The 19,181-nt window shown below is 38.6% G+C and overlaps 1 protein-coding gene across 1 annotated transcript in view; it reads left to right on the forward strand.

The window, feature by feature from the left end:
- Positions 1–19,181, forward strand: part of TASP1 (taspase 1) — an 86,193-nt gene that overhangs the window by 52,383 nt on the left and 14,629 nt on the right. Inside the window, exons 11-12 of the mRNA XM_080616121.1 lie at positions 5,714–5,824; positions 15,742–15,852. Of these exons, the coding sequence (XP_080472247.1) occupies positions 5,714–5,824; positions 15,742–15,852 (222 nt within the window). The remainder of the gene's footprint in view (positions 1–5,713; positions 5,825–15,741; positions 15,853–19,181) is intronic.

A 19,181-nucleotide genomic window follows, 5' to 3' on the forward strand; every position in this document is an offset into this window, starting at 1 on the left:
CAACCAGAGCTTACTAAAATACAGTTTTCACTGTATTCCCATTAGGCATAACCAGAAGTTGCTCAGGAAATAAGGCAGAAATAGTCATTTTTTGACTTGTTAACTGGCACTTCTAGGTACTATTATTTGACTGAAAGTAACAAAGTGAAAGTTAAAACAACAAGACTAGATGCAGGCTCTGCTGTAAGGAATAGATAGTAAAATATAGATAACCTGTAACTTCTATCTTAAGCTTCTGAAAAGAGAAGAGTCATAGTTTGGCAGTCCAGTAAACTGGATGATTTTTTCCATTCTCGAATGAATGTGAGTAATGCAAGTTTCCATTTTGTACTCCTTTAAAACAAGTTCCAACACTTTCGTGTTGAGGTACAGTATGTTTCAATAGCAAGGCAGGCCCCGGCAGCTTGTCAAAGCTCATAAGCTCTCTGCTTATGGCTTGCAGAAAGCAAGCTAGATTTTCATTTCTCCTTCCATTCAACTGGAGTCTCTTTCATGTCTGAAAATTGAAAACGTGTGTTTTTCAGTGTGGTGCATGGATGTGTGTGTGCCCTCTGGCACACCTGCTTCTAATTTCCTGACTTGAAAGCATCTCCCATCAAAAGAAGCAGAAAAACAATTTCATTCTGACACGCTGCTCGGAGGCCCTTGCGCTGCAGAAGGCCTTCTCTTCGTTTGCCATCTTGGTTCCATTGGGTGAACATTATAAGATGCAGAGCATGTATTGTATGGGATGTTCAGCTTATATTGTGCTGGGATCCTTCTCCTCTTGTTGTGGTTATTTCAAGCATTAGCAATCTACTTGAGAAGTCACTGTGCTGAGGAAAAAACATTAATTTAATCCTTAATTTCTTGCATAAAGCTCAAATTAAGGACCAAAGTCTATAGCAAGTTAAGGTTTGTATAACCTCTGGATTAAGTGGAGTATTAGTTACTGTTTGGTGCAGAAGTGTAGATTAAAATTCAAGTATTGCAGGTCAGATTTCTTAGCTTTTCTTCAAAATAATATGCAGTGTAAAATTGTATCCAATAGCTGAAAATAAGAGATGTTAATGAGCTTAAAAAACCCAAACAAAGCCACAAGAAGCCCATGTAACATGGTTGTTGTGAAAGTTGTGCATAGGCTAACTAGCATATTCCTACAGAATAGAGCTTTTAACTATTAAAGATCACTTAGGAAGGAAAAATACGTAATTTTAAGCTCTGTCTTCAGTGTTACTGCCTTGTCTGTTTTCTCAGTTCAACAGCTGACAAGTTCAGAGACAGCATCTGGATTGTCTCCATAGTTATCGTGCTGCAGCATGCACCTATCCAGTGGTATGCCATTGAATGACATCGGTTTCATTTACTGACAGGCCAAGCAAAACAAAATGTTTGAAAAGCCTTAGAGCTTAAAAAACATTATATGTGTATAGATAAACATTATATGTGTATAGATAAACAATACTTGAAATGCAAAGGCTGGGCCTGACTTTACAGCATAATGGCCAGTGGGTTCATAAGCTCATAAAACTTGACTTTGCTAAGCTTTGTTCATTACTAATATGACCAGGTACACATCAAATCCAGGCCTCTCTAATTTAGAGAGAAGGGTGATGTGCAGGGCAGTGTTAAATGCTTTGCACAAGTCTAGGTAGATGACATTGATTACTCTTCCCTTACTCAACAATGCTGTAGCCCCATCATAGAAGGCCACCAAATTTGTCAGGCAGAGTTTATCTAAATAGACAATACATTTCCTGTACAAACATTGCTCACTTTGACCATAGAGATCCTTGAGGAGGGAATCTAATTTTACTTAGCCCTGCAGACATGAACAACAGTAGTATTTTTGTCAGCAGAGGGTTTATGAGCAGGCAACATTGCTTTTGCACAGTATTACTGTTAAGGAAATAATTTGTTTGCTATAGGAAACAGTTATTTTAGTGAGAAGCATTAATTTAATCCAGTAAATTTTTCCAGATAGTCATCTCCATTTGAGTCAGTCCTATGGAAGATTTGGTCTGTTATTGTGAAGTATTTGCCTCTGAGATATTATGAGCTTCAGTTTACCAAAGAAGTCATCATCTTAACTGGGAAAAGATAATAAATTGATTTGAACTCTGTTTACAGGAAGTTTACTAAAACACATGGATTTGAGACTTTCATGTAGAAGTGAAAAATTGTTATTATTTAGTGGAAAAAACCACAAAGTATAATAATACATGCAGTTAAATGTACTATACTGTCTGATAGTTAAGCAAATGAACTAGATTTACATTTTGATCAGCTTATGTGCCTGATATGGTAATGTGTTAAGTAGCTTTGACTGTAGTTGCTGTTTTGAGTCATGTTAATACAAGTTTTTCTGAAGTTGGCTAATGCTGGCAGTTAGATTACAAGTGAATGGAACTATAAACTTAAGCCCACAGCTTTATATTGTATGTTATAAATAAGTTTTCAATGGCTGTAGTTCTCTGAACATTTATTTTGTGTCTAGTCCTAGTATTATCTACAGTGTTTTCCCAGTTTGAGACTGTAGAGACATATAGGTCTGCTAAACCTGCAAGACAGTTCAGACTCCAGTATTTGGTTCTAACTTGAGATAATAGACAATTCTATTGGAATAATTGGGGTAATTCTTTTTCTGGTTAAAATATGTGAATCACTGCTTAGCTATTTTTCTTGTTCAAAATAGATGTTCCTACATCAAAAACTGCAGTCAGTAACCAATCTTTCTTTTCAAAATGGGGGATTATTTTCCTTAGTTATCTGTCCCTGCAGATTGCTGGCATGTGATGTATTGAAAGATTTTCTTACGTACGCTGCCCGCAGCAGTCTATATGATTGCTGCCTTATAGGTTGACATAAATGTAACAGAAAGAAATGACTTTGTCTGTGGGGATGTAGAGATGTGTGATGTGTTAGTTGAATTGCAGGGCTGCTTTCGTTGTGGTTGATCCTGGATCACATCAGTGGGCTGCAGCTGTTCTTAACCCATATTAAATTAGACTTAATGTTATGGGAACTCTTCAATAAGGGCATTGTCTTGGGAGGAAAATAACATTATACATCATGCTAAAAAATGGCTATTGTCTTTCTGACACCAGTTTACTCGGAATTACTCAGAAGTTGTGAAGTACTAACATCTGGTTTTATTACTCGATGCATAGGTAATGCATAGACTCAGTCTGATTTTTGTCTCTCATTTGCTTGATTCACATTCTAAGTCCCATGGTTCTTACCACACAGCGTTATATTTAAACATATTTAAAGGTATTAACAGGTTCTTTTCAAGAAACAAGTCAACTTGCTAAGCTTTTGCTGGAGCATTATGAAGTTTTGTTCTAAACTGTAAAACTTTATAATGATTCAGTGAGAGCCATGGGTAAAATGCGCTTGCAGGTTTTTGTGTGTTCTTCCTACATTACTTAGTCTGGAATAAATATTAGATAATTCTATCATGGACAAAAGCTTTTGAGCATGGAAGTAATGAGGTAATGAATAGACAAACCCTCCTGTTGAGGACACTGTATTGTGTGAGTCTCTTGATACTGTCCTAACTAGGATGCTTTTCTCAATAGCTCAAGAGCTATTGAGAGCTAACCTCAATGAAAACACTTCTGTGCTCTCAAGAACTTCCTCCCTCTGCTATGTAATTGTTGTAGTATTTCAGCTCGTAAGTTTTCTTTTAAATTTATAGCTGGTTTATACTCAATCTGTTTGCTATATGAAGGATTTTTTTTGTCTTTCTGATGAACTAATTGTATGTAGATTCAACGCGAAAGTACCCCACTTCAAACAGTTCAGTTTAACTGAATTGTATTAATCAGAAGACACTGCCCATTAGCAGTGGAAATGGGGAGGTTGGGGGTCCTTTTTTTCTTTCCCTTCTGTGTTAGCAATGTTTGAAGAACAGTGTTTCTAAGCTCACTTTGCCTTAAGGGGAAGGGTATAATTGTGTGACAGGTAACCCAACAAGAGAGATGGTTGCACTATGTTGCTTCCAAGTGATGGGAAGAGCAAGAAGCCAGTCTGCAAATAGCTCCAAGACAGCACTAGACCTGCTTATGTGTTATGGGTTTGTGCAACATTGTGCCCATACTAGTCAGTGCTCTAAACTCAGCACATTGGGAAGCATAGCAATATGCTGTGCAACTCAGCAGGCTGCAATGGAGCCGGTTTGGATTGGGTTTGTTTATTAGTTCTCTTTTTGTGCCAGATCTAGGCTGCCTTCAGCTGGAGTTGCTCAGTTTCCTCTGTTTTGGGCTTGTTAGTGCTTCCAGTAAAGTGAGTTTTACCCATGGAGACTGTGCTGTCTTTGTCTCAAGGCAGCTTAGATCGGATTTCTTACCAGCTCCAGCTCTCTGCCACGAGAAAGCAGCTAGATCATTTCCAGCCATCAGTTGTCTCTGGAAGCTGCGTAGATGTATTTATGTAGTTCTGCACCTGAGCTAATAGATCCAACTGGATAATAACAGGTTTTTTTATGGAGCTAGTGCAGTGCTGGCTTCATCTTGTCATGAGAAATTTGCTAGAAATATGCATATAGATAATTGGGAATTGAATATATTTGACTTCTCTATGTATATTGTAGTTTCATTGCACTTTTAGGCCGTGATATACTCTGAACTTATAAGTCTGATCAAATGGTAATCATCTAAATTTAGATAATTTGAAATCATTGTAATATTACAGCTGTAAGTTAGCTGTGTGTTTTCCTTTTTTCTCAACTGGGTAACACATTTCAGCTTAATCAGCACATGGTTAGACCTCTTGTAGCTGCTTCACCTGCTTTGCTGCCATTGAGGAAAAATGTCAGCAAATGGGAGGCAGCGTTATGAGTTTTGTATACATGCAGAAAGTGTCACCAGAGTGTTTCCCTGTCCGAGAAAATGCTGATCCAATAAACACACACTGTGCCATTCAGCCATAGCTGTATGTGCCAAAGCACAGTACAGGAATGGAAAAGAGCAAGGGAGAAAAGCAGCAGATGTGGAAGCGGTCTGATAGTTAAGAGTAGCACTAATGGCCGGCTTGTCTTTGTCACCAGCAGGTTTCAGCAGGTAGTTACAGGAAGCACTGGGGCAATGTTTTCTTTTTTGCTGGAGCTTTTTAGTTTCTCAAACATTCAAAAAAATACAGGAATTTTTATTAGGAGTCCAATGAGCAGCCATCCTGTCAAAAAAAAACCACAGGTAAATTCATGTATTCCTCTGCTGACAAAAGGCTAAATCAGAAAGGCTAAGCAGAAGATTGCATCACATAGAGGAGTTAGTGGCTTTCGCTAAAGATGTTCTTGGTTTGGAAAGAGTTGCCTCCAAGTATCATTCCTGTGAGAATGATTAGTAAGTGGATTCTTTGAGAGAGGATTGCAGGATCTGGATAAAGATGACAAATCAGAGACAGTCTGGCTATTTCTTCTCACTATTTCTGTTTATGCTCACTAGTTCTGTTTCTTCTTCCTGTACTTAACTTTTTTTGGTTTATGACTTTGTGCAGTAGAAACTCCAGGAAAGCTGAGAGAAAAACTGCTGACATTGTTGAATTTTTGTGTGGCTCAGCATCACTCTCTTTAAAGAATAAAAAAAGATGGCAGAAACCTGTCATGCTGACCTTTCTCCTTTCCCTCCCCCCCCTTTAATTTGTATTTGGCTGTGATGACATAAAATAATTACAGTGTTTCCTCATAACGATGCCTGTATGTTGATTGTTCCCAATCTTGATATTTCTTTAGGTTGTGGAGAGCACCTTGTCCGAACCATACTGGCCAGAGAATGTTCATGTGCTTTGCAAACAGAAGATGCCCACCAAGCTCTCCTAGAGACTATGCAAAACAAGTTTATTGGTAAGTATGTGATGCTAATTGCCTAACCATTGCATAACGTGGTTTAAAATGCAATTAAGCCTATGAAATAAAATTTAGGTACTTATTATAGTGATTTCTGTTGAAGCCTTATGTTGCAGTTGGCTTCAGATTCATGTTGTGTTACATCTGAAAAATGTTAAATCAAACTACAGAAGAATATTTTAGGAAATCTAAAGGAAAACCCTTGGAAATATCTCAATTGTTATGTGAGTCACAGAATACCCGGAGAGGTCTGAAGAAAGAATTTCCTGCCTGAATCACTGCCTGTGGTGTACAATTGCATACTTTAAAATTCGTCGTTTAGGAACATTAATACAAATTATCCGTCATGTTAACCCTTATATAATAAACCTTGAAACCACTGCGTGTTCTAATTAAATGCTTCGGACAAACAGATTCTGTTTTGCTATTTACATGATGAAATTAATTTCTTGAGAAAGTGATGTAGACTTCATTCAGTTCTACACCTGGATCGGACAAATCCGAGGCACAGCTACAGGTTGGGCAGAGAAGAGATTCAGGGCAGCCCTGCAGAGAAGGGCTTGGGGGTGTTGGTCGATGGAAAAATGAACATGAGCCGGCTTCAGTGTGCGCTCGCAGCCCAGAAAGCCAACTGTATCCTGGGCTGCATCAAGAGGAGCATGACCAGCAGGTCGAAGGAGGTGATCCTGCCCCTCTGCTCTGCTCTCGTGAGACCTCACTTGGAGTATTGTGTGCAGTTCTGGTGTCCTCAACATAAAAAGGACATGGAACTGTTGGAACAAGTGCAGAGGAGGCCACGAGGATGATCAGGGGAGTGGAGCACCTCCCGTATGGAGACAGGCTGAGAAAGTTGGGGCTGTTCAGCCTGGAGAAGAGAAGGCTGCGTGGAGACCTCAGAGCAGCCTTCCAGTATCTGAAGGGGGGCTATAGGGATGGTGGAGAGGGACTCTTCATTAGGGACTGCAGCAATAGGACAAGGGGTAATGGATTAAAACTTAAACAGGGGAAGTTTAGATTGGATATAAGGAGGAAATTCTTTACTGTGAGGGTGGTGAGGCACTGGAATGGATTACCCAGGGAAGTTGTGAATGCTCCATTCCTGGTGATGTTCAAGGCCGTTGGACAGAGCCTTGGGTGACATGGTTTAGTGTGAGGTGTCCCTGCCCATGGCAAGGTGGTTGGAGCTGGATGATCTTAAGGTCCTTTCCAACCCTAATATTCTATGATTATGATTCCAGTGCACTGAGTCACAAAATTTGGGATTTATTTACCCAAAGCAAGCCTTTAGGGAGGATACTCACAATATCTTTACTAATTTGTAACACTACTCTGAAGGTGCTGTATGGAAGTGACCTAACTTCAGGAAGGTCAAATCTGTAGTCCATACTCTCAAAATTTATTGTGCTAGGAGTACTGACAGCAAGTACAAATTTTACGTATCTTTGTGCAGTTTCATGTCAGTGCATGCACACACACACACACACACACACACACAGAAAGTAGAAAGCTACTGCCGAGTAATTCATAGAAACTGTCTGATAAAAGACCAAAAAATGCAGGAATGTTTTAGTTGACATACCTGCTTTAAGTTGCTCTGAGTTTTCTGGGTTTTCTTTTTCCTCTTTGGTACCTGCTAGCAGAAATACAATTCTTCTCTTAGTCCAGATGTATTTTGCCACCAGTTTGCATAGCAGCTGTTTTTATTTTAAATGGTAACTTGCTAGTCTGTGATACATGCATTGTATTCTTTACTGAAATGTGAAAGTGTTTGTATTGGGCTTAAAAACATAGTTAATGTTGCTAAAGCTTGTTTCGTACCTGAAATTACCAATTGCAGAGAGAGAGGAGCTGTGCAGACAGAGATACCAGGCTAGCAGTGTGACATCATTGCTTTGGGAAAACAGTTTAAAACAAAAACGAACAAGGGAAAGTGAAAAGAATGAGAAACAGGATCCAAGTAATGCTTTACATGATAGGAAAATGTGAAAAAAAAGGTTATAATTCCCTTCTAAAGCTTCATGTTTTAGTTAGGGATAGGTCTGTCTTGTGTTTTCACAAACTTACCACTTCAAGTTTGTGTTGCCTGACAGCAGCTATGTGTGTTATCTTCTCAGTTGTACTTTGGGGCAGTGCTGACATGGGAAAAAATCAGTAAAGCCACCTCTTTGTGCATGTGCAGGTGAAGTGCTTGGATTCTGTATTTGGTGAGAAAGGATAAAATCCAGAATGAAGACTGATTGAGGAAAACCTCAAAACCTAGATTCATCTTGCTGTTGACCCGTGGCATAGTACCAAGTTTGCAGCTAGTAGTGTAATTTAAAAGATCCTGGCAATTCTGCAGGTGGAATGCAAAGTTATGTCTTGCTAGTGTAGCGCAACATTTGAAAACATAACTTAAACATACACTTAAACCAGAAGGCTTATATTAAATAGGGGGGTTTTCCTGTGAGTTTTCATAGATGATGTGCTAGTTGATATCTCAAGATGTTTGGCGTGATGCGGGGTTTCTTACTGTTGTGAAGCAATAGGATACTGGGGCTACCAGACTACTTGGTGATGGCATGGATTCTTTCCTTGCTAGCCTTTCTTTAAGCCCTATTTTGTGGGCTTCTCAAACTTTGCCAGAATTATAATAGAACAAGGCCAAAAAAATATTCTTTTCAAATAGCTTTAACAAAGCAGATCTAGAAGGTTTTGTCAGAAGTCAAAATGAGCGTTCCTTGTATTGGAGGGGTGAACAGCTGATTTTGGCAGTTGCCATCAGATCAGTGCTTCCTGTTTACAGAACTCTTCGAGTTCTCCACAGAGCCCTGGGAATCCTTCCAGCTAGGGAATGCCTGGCTTAAACAGTGAGTGCTGTTTAAACAGCAGGTGATGAGTAAACTAATGGCAGATGTGCTTTGCTCATCTTTTCTCAGAGCCAGCTTACTATGGATAATGTACAATTGGTGGTTGAATTGGAGGTGAGAGAAATGAAATTTAGATTTATTTGTAGATCCAGCTGGCTTGGTATCTTTAGTTGAAGAGCATTGAAGACTTGGTACACAGTTGAAGAATGGTGTTTTGTAGACAAATACCTTCCAAACAGAAGAACAGAGGGATTTGTTACTCATCATTCGTTTCAAATGTGGCCAAGTTTGTGGAATGTAGACTTAAAGTAAATGTTTGTGTCATCTCACTGGCAGGAAATCTGGGTTTTAACAATGGCAATCTTTTGAATTGTACTTTTAAAGCTTCTTATAAAGTATTAGAAATTAATAAGCTGAAAGACAGCGTTGGAATCTGATATTTGTTCTTTCCTTAGCGGGAATATGTTTGTCTATTCCTGTATTTTTAAGTTGTGCTTCAGTTCACAAATGAGCAGTGTCTGCAGAAGGATAGCGCTGACACATTCTCTTTCAGGAATTTTGTGTCAGATACCCCTCCTGGGAGCAGGGGTCTGGACAATTAGGAGTCAGAAGATATGAGTTTCCCCATTACAAGTTACGCTTCTTGAGGGGAGAAAAAGCCTCATACTTAAAACAATTACAAGACTGCCAGTGACTGTCATTGCACAGTGTTATTGATACTTTATATTTTGGAGCTGCATCACTCTAAACTTTGCAGTATTATTCATGGTTTTGTAACAAAGGAATCATGCTATGGAAGCATTATTGTGTCTTCTGAGTGACACAGAGGAAAAGATTTGAGCAGGGAGTGATCCTGAAGTTTCAGATAATCTGTTTTATCCACTGCAAGTTTATGATTTTGCAAGTTCATGTTTGATGGTGGACAAAGATGAATAGGCAGCCTCTGTTATCTGTGCAAGAAAACCAGCTGGAAAAACTAACACAACATGGTGATGCTACATGAGGGCTTGTCTGGGTGCCTGTGCTTCTCCTTGTCAAAAGCATTGGGATTTTACTGGACAGTGGTACCCTTAGTTACCTAACTTCTTAAAATCTGTGAAGCTTGACAGCGCAGGTGCTTTTCCTTGCAGCTTCTTTACAAATTCTAACCAGATGTTTTAACTTACTTAGCGTGAAATACAAAGATCTCTGGTTTCAGACAGTGTGCGCTTAAACATTTAACAAATAATGGTGCATGAAATTAAAAGCAGGCTTCATTTAGTGCTTATATAGTCCTCTAATGTTTATTTAAATTGTTAGCTTGAAGTTTAGTGGGATATGTAGCAAAAGCATAGTGGCAAACAGCTTCACTTTAAACATGGTGTGTACACAAGCTGACTAAGTCCAGTGGTATAGGTGATGTGGACCTGAAAAAGTCTGAATTTCACTCACATCACAGTACAAGAAGGTTTAGAACTGTTTAGCAGCACTCCTTTAAAACTGGGAGATGCTGAAGCACTTAATTGGTTACACCACGCCACAGTCAAATGTTTAGACCAAAGTTCTGAAGACTTTGAAAGCTAATGCAAACAATGAAGCTTTCTCTACTGTGGCAGAGTATGAATGTAAAACATCCGATGAACAGCTGGCTGGTCCTTCAGCTGGATTAGTGTAAATAAAACACTTCTTATACAGCTTAGTTTTGAGTCTGTGCTAGAATGGATCTGTCCAGTAGCTGCAAATGGGAAAAAAGTACAGAATAGAAATGAACAACTCGTATCAATCACATCTCTGGAGTAAGATCACATGTTCTGGAGGAAGGAATCTTCAGCATGAGGAGGTTTAATTTACAAGGGGCATAGAAGAGACAAGTCTTCAACTGTAGCTCTAGTTCCTCAGAACAAGGCTGAATATTGAGGCTATTACTTGCTTTAACACTATCTATACAGTTAAAAGATCTGCATGTTCTATCCATGGTCTGAGGCTGAACCTGGGTCCTCATGTTCAGTTATGGTTGCTCTTACAGAACTGATCGGATTAGTGAATGTGGAGTTGCTCCAAAGACCTGTTTGCTTATTTTTAAAACACCATTACTGCAAACTAATAACATACAAAATATATAAATAAAAACTTGGTAATGCTTTCTATATGCCAGATAGCTGTAACAGAACAGAGGAGCTTTGAAGAAGGGAAATGTGTTTTGTAAAGTATTAATTTTGTGACTGGGGGAGGTGAGGATTAAACCAAAACTATTGAAAGATGGTTTCTGTTTGTTTTTTCCTACCCTTTCTCTCTGGTGTGGCCAGCCAGTGCTAACATTATTAGTTAATGCTGTAGCTGAAGTTTTACTTTGGACTCTTCATGCCAAAGTCTTCTGTGCTATGCCAGTGTAACTGGGAAGGAACCATGAGCTTCATGAAGCTTCAAAATGGTGTTTAAAGCCCCAGGTTTTTGTAGTTTTGTCATTAGCAAGGTACTGGATCAAAGATTTGCCTAGCAATCCTGTTTTATTGCACTAGAAAAAAATAATTTTGAGGTAGCAAGCATATTTTGGTTTATTTTAACTGAATTTTTAAATGTACAGCAAGATCATTCGTTCTCAAGAGTGGAGAGAGAAAGAATGTGGGAGCCAGATTACTTTCTCCTTCTGATGAGAAAGCGTTATGACCTTAATATACATGACAGTATTTCACTTGCACCTTTTCCTGTTTAAATAGTAATTAAATAGTGTGTATGAAAAACTGTTGTTACCTACATGGTTATTTTTACAGAAGACTGCATTATTATTTCTCAATAGCTTGGCTGTAGCAAAAGTATTTTTAGAACTAAATTAATGAAATGTGTTCCTAGCCTTTGAATTCAGCGTTTTGAGAACACTCACATTAATTCCTGTGTGCAGTGAGTGGATTCTGTTTAGAAATAAAGTATAATACTCCTTCTGTACCATTATTTTTACAGATCTAATGATGGATGTATAGTGTTCAGCTATCCAGAATCATGCTTAACATACTCCTTTGCACTGTATTGCTGTGTTAAAGTACACTCTTCAGCATAGCTGCAGTCCTCAATAATAAGTTTGTATATCCAGAAATACCTGTGTTTAAAAAAAATTAATTCATCTTCTAACTTTATGGGGTTTTAATTGCTTTATTTGGAAAATAAAATACATTTTCTCTTTTAAGGAATTTGCTGTTCAGTGTGTATTTAATTTGGCTTAGAGTCTGTTTTTTGAGAAGAGAAACAGTCTGAATTTACTGTAATGTAGAATACTGTAATAGACAACTGGTTTTTACTGCTACTATTTAAGGGGTTGATTCCCCACAACTCAGCCAGAGCAGAGAACTGGAGGAATGTACTATATTCTTGCTGATTTTGCACTGAAATGGTTTACCTGAAGTTGGTGGTGAAAGCCACTGACGGGAATAGATGATGGTGTAGTCACACAATTCACTTCTGGTGGCTCTGTGGATCACAGCCTTCAGAAGAAGTGACAAAACAGGTGACCATGGAAATGGCATGTGGAGAAGATCAGGAACCATTGCAGGGGTTTGCAGGTGTCTGTGTGTTGGTGTCTATTTGCTGCATGTGTTTGGAGGTGAAAAAAATCAAAGAATTCTCATGAGAATTAGTGTTCTGTTTTGCTGCAGATTCTTTACAGGGAGAGAAATATATTGCCAAGTCTTCTCCTAATGTTTAACAAGAGAGAACCTAGCCATATGCAAGTTATCCAGATAACTATGATTCTATGATTCTATGATAACTGAAAATTTGATCAGTGATGATGACACATAGTTGACACAAATACTGGGAAACTGAAGAAGTATGTGATTGGTTTATTTACACACTTTTCTTTCATCTACTGTTTCCTGACTGTGGGAAAAAGAAAAACATGAAAAGAAAAAGTAATTAGACTCATAGAATCATAGAATAGTTAGGGTTGGAAAGGACCCCAAGATCATCCAGTTCCAACCCCCTGCCATGGGCAGGGACACCTCACACTAAACCATGCCACCCAAGGCTCTGTCCAACCTGGCCTTGAACACTGCCAGGAATGGAGCATTCACAGCTTCCTTGGGCAACCCATTCCAGTGCCTCACCACCCTTACAGTAAAGAACTTCTTAGATCCAATCTAAACTTCCCCTGTTTAAGTTGTAACCCATTACACTACAGTCCCTAATGAAGAGTCCATCCGCATAAGCCCAACATGTATCTGGGCCTGGAATTGCATATGGGATTAATTAACTCAATGTGAGCATTTCTAAAACAAGACTTAGTGGCATTGAGTCTATAAGCGGTAGTGGCTGGCTGTTCTTATGGGCACTTGTGCAGTCTTAGTATTTTGGTATGGCCTTAAATATGCTATCTGCTTTAAACTGGTTGCTGGCAGTGTTATGCTGAAGTAGAACATTTTTAACAATTCTAATTGAAGAGATTATTGTTAATTTTCACTAGAACCTTGAAAGAAGCTTTAACAGGCCTTGAAAGAGGAGAAATGTTGCTTTTTAAAAAACAAACCAAAACATTTTCTGTCTGCAGTGACTTTTCACCACATCATGGCTTATAGCCTGAACAATTAATGCAGCCGAGTATAAGATTAGGTCTGCAGACCAAGTTCAGATGAAGACATTGTCTTTGAAGTACTTGAGTTTCTGCTGTGTGGTTCGGTTGATACGCTGGAGGGAAGGAATGGCACCCAGAGGGATCTTGACACACTTGTGAGGTGGGCTGATGCCAACCTTATGAAGTTTAACCATGCCAAGTGCAAGGTCCTACACCTGGGTCGGAGCAATCCCAGGCACGGCTACAGGTTGGGCAGAGAAGAGATTCAGAGCAGCCCTGCAGAGAAGGACTTGGGGGTGTTGGTCGATGAGAAAATGAACATGAGCCGGCTTCAGTGTGCGCTCGCAGCCCAGAAAGCAACTGTATCCTGGGCTGCATCAAGAGGAGCGTGACCAGCAGGTCGAAGGAGGTGATCCTGCCCCTCTGCTCTGGTGAGACCTCACTTGGAGCATTGTGTGCAGTTCTGGTGTCCTCAACATAAAAAGGACATGGAACTGTTGGAACAAGTGCAGAGGAGGCCACGAGGATGATCAGGGGACTGGAGCACCTCCTGGATGGAGACAGGCTGAGAAAGTTGGGGCCGTTCAGCCTGGAGAAGAGAAGGCTGCGTGGAGACCTCAGAGCAGCCTTCCAGTATCTGAAGGGGGCCTACAAGGATGCTGGGGATGGACTCTTCATCAGGGACTGTAGTGACAGGACAAGGGGTAACGGGTTCAAACCTAAACAGGGGAAGTTTAGATTGGATCTAAGGAAGAAATTCTTTGATGTGTGGGTGGTGAGGCACTGGAATGGGTTGCCCAGGGAGGTTGTGAGTGCTCCATCCCTGGTGGTGTTCAAGGCCAGGTTGGATGAGGCCTTGGGTGACATGGTTTAGTGTGGGGTGTCCCTGCCCATGGCAGGGGGGTTGGAACTGGATGATCTTAAGGTCCTTTCCAACCCTAACTATTCTATGATTCTGTGATTAAAGGATGCATGTCCCCCCCTGAAGAAACCCACTTGTTTTCATTCATTTGATTGCAGAAATCACATCAGATGCTTAGCCAGCACTTGGTTAATGCAGTGAAAGTGTGAGAGATACTTAGCGTCTTGGAGTAAAGGATTTTGATTTGGGTAGTAAAGGTCTTTGCAACTTCCCAGGCCTTGCATTTCTATTTTAACCAGGCATATTTTCCTGTTTTATTATCTGTTATGTTATTCTTGGCTGAATTCTTCATTCACAGGGATTTGGCCACAGTCAATGTGTAATAGCGTAGGTGTAATTGGTACCTAGTAGTAGTTCTTATACAAAGCAAGTAAGTGGTGCTTTAAAGATACTGTTTTTATTAGATCAAATAAGATATTACTGTTTATTGAACATGCCACACATTGCTTTCCTACAATGTGGACTTCTGTTGTAATGACCACGTTGTGTCACTTCTAAATATGGCTGCTCTTACATCAAGAGAAAACGTGGTAAAGCTTTTCTTTTTCCTTCAAGTTGGTTCTTATTGTTTTGTTGTTATTTGCATAAAAGAAGTAATTTTAATCATACAAATAGCTGTGGGTGATTTGAAGGAGGCTGATCTGCTCTAAAGTTCTTCTGGGCAGCCAGTCTTTTACAGTGTCTGTAATACTAGACATAATATACTAATTTATTTCAAAGAAAAATCATTAAGAAGAAGTACATGAAATGCCTGTTGCAGTGGTACATTCAGCTTTAAATCACAGTGTATTGCAAATGTGTGACTAGAGTCTCCTTGGGCTGGAATGTAAGAACTTGGTTAGTTTTGTGGCTGAAGATGTTTTATGTTGTATAAAAATCATACCATTGTTTCCACATTTGAAACTATAGGAGCCTCATTTCAAATTACAAACCAGAAAACAGAATACTTAGACTTCATTCAACTAACTTTAAATCTTTTCCAGCTTCTGATAGAAGACATTTTATACCATATGTCTTAAATTAACAACAGAAAAGCCACTGTAAAAAGGAGGATGTCTCTTGGCTTTTCTGCTAATATTCATAAAACAGCAAGGAGGACGGTCTGTAGCAGTTTGGTGATGTCTCTGTACAAAGTGCTTTAAATTGGGCAAATGAATAAACTGTAAAAGTGACCCAGAGTTTCTTGATTGTTTTCATATGCAACCATTATTATATTAATTATAGTACAGCAAGAACAAAATGAGTCATGATGTTTTTTCAACTTAACACTCCATTTTTTCATTATTATACCTTCACTGATCCACGAACAAATGGCTTTGCTCTCACAAATGTAATTTCCAGTATGTTTATCTTATTCTCTGTAGATCTTTTCCTTTTTGTGATTACTGATAAATCAGTAGATATCTATTTAGAAAGTTACTCATTAGAAACTCTAGAAAAAATAAAGCTGATGCTTTTGTAGAAGCATTGGTTGACCTGACAGTCTTTTCAACCCTTGGTGACAAGATTAAAGGGGAAAGACAGGAAAGTCAATTAAAAAACAAACAAAACAAAACCCCCCCATTCCTATTCCATATAATTCTCCCCAACAATTTTTACCTAGGTTCACCTTTTCTTGCCAATGAAGATGGTGTACTCGGAGGTGTGATAGTTCTTCGGTCATGCAGGTGTTCAGCAGAGGCTGAATCGTCACAGGAAAAGCCAACTTTACTAGGTAAGAAATTCTTACTCATTTTTAACTTGAGCTAGGTGCTAAATCAGAGTGAAAGATGAAATAAGAACTGTCTGTGCATGTTTATCATTGTTCAGAAGCCACAGAGAAAACACACACAATTGAAATTGTTTGAGATAATAAAACTAGAAAGTGAAATAGTATTTGCTTTGTTTGTTCTCTAAAACTGTGGAAAAGAGCATTCTTTCTGACTCATTATTTCTAAGCAGAACTGTGATTCAGAGGGTTGTGTGGGATCTTTCTAAAACCAAGACAGAGAAATAATGGCTGCCTGTGGCAAGGCAGGGTATGTTCCTCAGAGGAAAACCATTTCATTTTTACTTTGGGGCAATGCATATGACTATTTACTGCTTCTCAGTGGTTTATATGCTAAACATGCTATCTAAAAAGTTATTTGTTCCTCCTTATTGCAGGACAAAATGTGAAAATTTGGAGGATACATTTAAAATGTGGAGGGGAAGTTGTTTTGTGGCTAGAAACTTTTTGTTACGCCCAGAAAAATCTGTTCAAATTAAGGCACAGTTCCTGTTTGCATATGCAGACAACAGGAATACTTGCTGTTTATATTGAGATCAGCAGAAAACTACTTCACCTCCTATTTCACCTCCATCAGTAGCTGACTGGTTAAAAAGGCTCTGAACTCTGCAGCTCTTCAACCCTGTTTATGTCCTAGAAATAAGATCCTCATATGGCTTGCTGCTTACAGCAAAGCAAGTGTATTATAGGAAACCATCATGTGGTTTATCTTAGAGAAGCATCTAGGAAACCAAAGGCTGTAGACCACTAGCAGAGGTTGGTGGAAATACAACCCAGAGACAGTAAGGCCCGTGTTCCTCTTTGAAGGCAGGGATTTGGGACTGGGGGCATATGAATTGCTTCAGCATGACACTTGTACCATCTCCTTTTGTGTGGTGCTCCTCAGATGTGGGCATATGTGTCTTGTCGTGCTTATGTAGTGGGTCACATGGACCTGTCTAATATATGTTATGCTATGAGATTTAAAGGTATTCCTTTGTATAATCATCTGCTTTATGATTGTTTCCCCAAGTGTTTCATGAACTACTGTCATCTTAAATTCCAAGTATGAATTACAGATTGAAAGTAGCTTTCATGTCTTTTAAGATCTGAGATGACAAATCTGATCACCTACCTTAACTTTTTGTATTAAGGCATGGTTATAGCGTCTTACCTGGTAATTCTTAAATTGCATAATTTCTTTTTAATTTACAGGCTATTATTTAGAATGACACCTCACCACCTTTATGTTAATTTATTACTACTTTAGTCCCACTATATCCTAGTATTTTGTCACCGGTGTTTGTCTGCTTACAGCCAGCTTGGAGTAGCAGACAGAGTGTGTGCTAAAGGTGAGCTGGTGGATATAGTCTTCATAATCCAGTATTTATGGCTGGCTGTTCAGTGACTTCCAGGATGTTAGGGTCAAGTTATAACAGTTGTACAGGATGAGGTGTATGTTATATTTCAGGTCTTTGTTCATATTAGACCTTGCTGGTTTGCATTACAAGAATCTTTAAATATCATAAGCTACTTAGTGTTAGTCAACTTGAGCCTGATTGTATTCCCGTTTTCCAGTTGTTTAATAAGTAATTTAGCTCAATCCAGTTAATAACATTCATGTTTCTCTACCTAACAGTTGAAATTTATGTGTTGTTTAAGCTTTTGGTCAAAATCTCGTGTTACCCGGAAGAGTTTCATTTACATATTTTGCTGTTCCAAAGAACCAGAGATTTGAGAGGTGAATCCTTACAGTTTTGATGGGTTTGAGATTATCCTGATGGACAGCACAAGAATTTTGGAAGGCTTTGGATGGGAAAGGTTTTAGGAATAGCTTTTGTATGTTACATTTTTTGGACTTATTACTTGAATGGCTTGTCTTTATGAAGAAGTAGACTATCAAATAAACTTTGTCAGTCATCTTTCAACTATTTGAAAGCCAAGACTGTCTAATCCAGACTCCAGAATCAGGACATGGGTTTCTAAACATACAGAAAATGTTGCAAGTTGAATTTACAGTTTTCAGATTGAAGAATGGAATAATTGTGACATTAATCTAGTGGAAAAGCATCCTTCAATATCAATTCTATCCCTAAACAAGAGTTAAATAACTGAAATACAAGCTTGATTGAATAAGAACAAACAAGATCAACTTAAGCTTCAATTTCTGATGTTTGGAAGTGAGAGAATTATTTCTACTCATTTAATGTTTGTTATTCATGTAAGAAAACATGTTCCTATTGAGGAAGTTTCAGTACCTTTTCCTCAAAAATTAAGAAAACCCTGATATATTGTACAACATAAATAAAGACTCTTTGTCCATTGATCTTTGGTTTTCTTTCCACTGAAATGCGATTCATATAGGACAGCTTATTCTAAAGATATTTTTTCTGTACCACAGAAATTTCCTGCCTTATAGTGCATGCTGAGTTAACATATAATTAAACATATGTAGTATTTGTGGTGTTTGGACTCAAAATAAGTTGTGTAATACCGAAGAACATGGCGTGTAGAATAATGAAATCTCATGTCTTTGTTGCAGGGATGTTTTGTGGGTTATTTTAAAGTAATGAAACAAATTGCAGGAAAGTGATTTATGAAATGGTTGAAAATATGTGAAATGTCTTCAGATAAGTATGTAATTTAGGATTTTCATTGAAATTCCACTACTTGTAATAGGTAGCAATAACCATGTTTCATGCTAGAACATGCCACGTTGTGTACAATTTAGAAGGAAAAAGTTGTTAAAAGCCTATGCCTGGAGTTACAGAAGGCAAAGAAATAGTATTTTGAGAGTATTTGGCCAACTTCTCGAAATAGATAAGGTTGTCTCCAAAAAATAAATGCTTTCACTGACAGTTGAACCTTTAGGGTGTTAGGGAGAGGTCGGCCTCATCGACCACAGCTACGTTGCGCTAAATACGTTTCACTCTCTGAAAGCTTTGACTAACCTTTGGCAATATCAGTCATGAATCTATTACGGGGGAGCAAAGCACATACCTGAATGAGGATCATTTTTCTTTTATGATGATATCTACATATCTGTCAGAATCTTCAAGTCTTGCCGGGACTGTCTAAACTTTGATCTTCTGCTCCGGGTTAATTGCTATGCAAGGATAAATGGTTCAAAGGATAAGCACACTCAGCATGTTGTGACCTTCATCAACCATATTAAAGGAATGTGAGGAATAGGAATGAATAAATTTTATTTTAAAACCATCTCATGATGCTTTTTGCAGTATGTGAAAATGTCTTTGTAAAGAAATATGTGGAAATAGCTTTTCATGGCATCTTGT

This window comes from Psittacula echo (assembly GCF_963264785.1).
Source record: "Psittacula echo genome assembly, chromosome: 4".
NCBI classification, from domain to species: Eukaryota; Metazoa; Chordata; class Aves; order Psittaciformes; family Psittacidae; genus Psittacula; species Psittacula echo.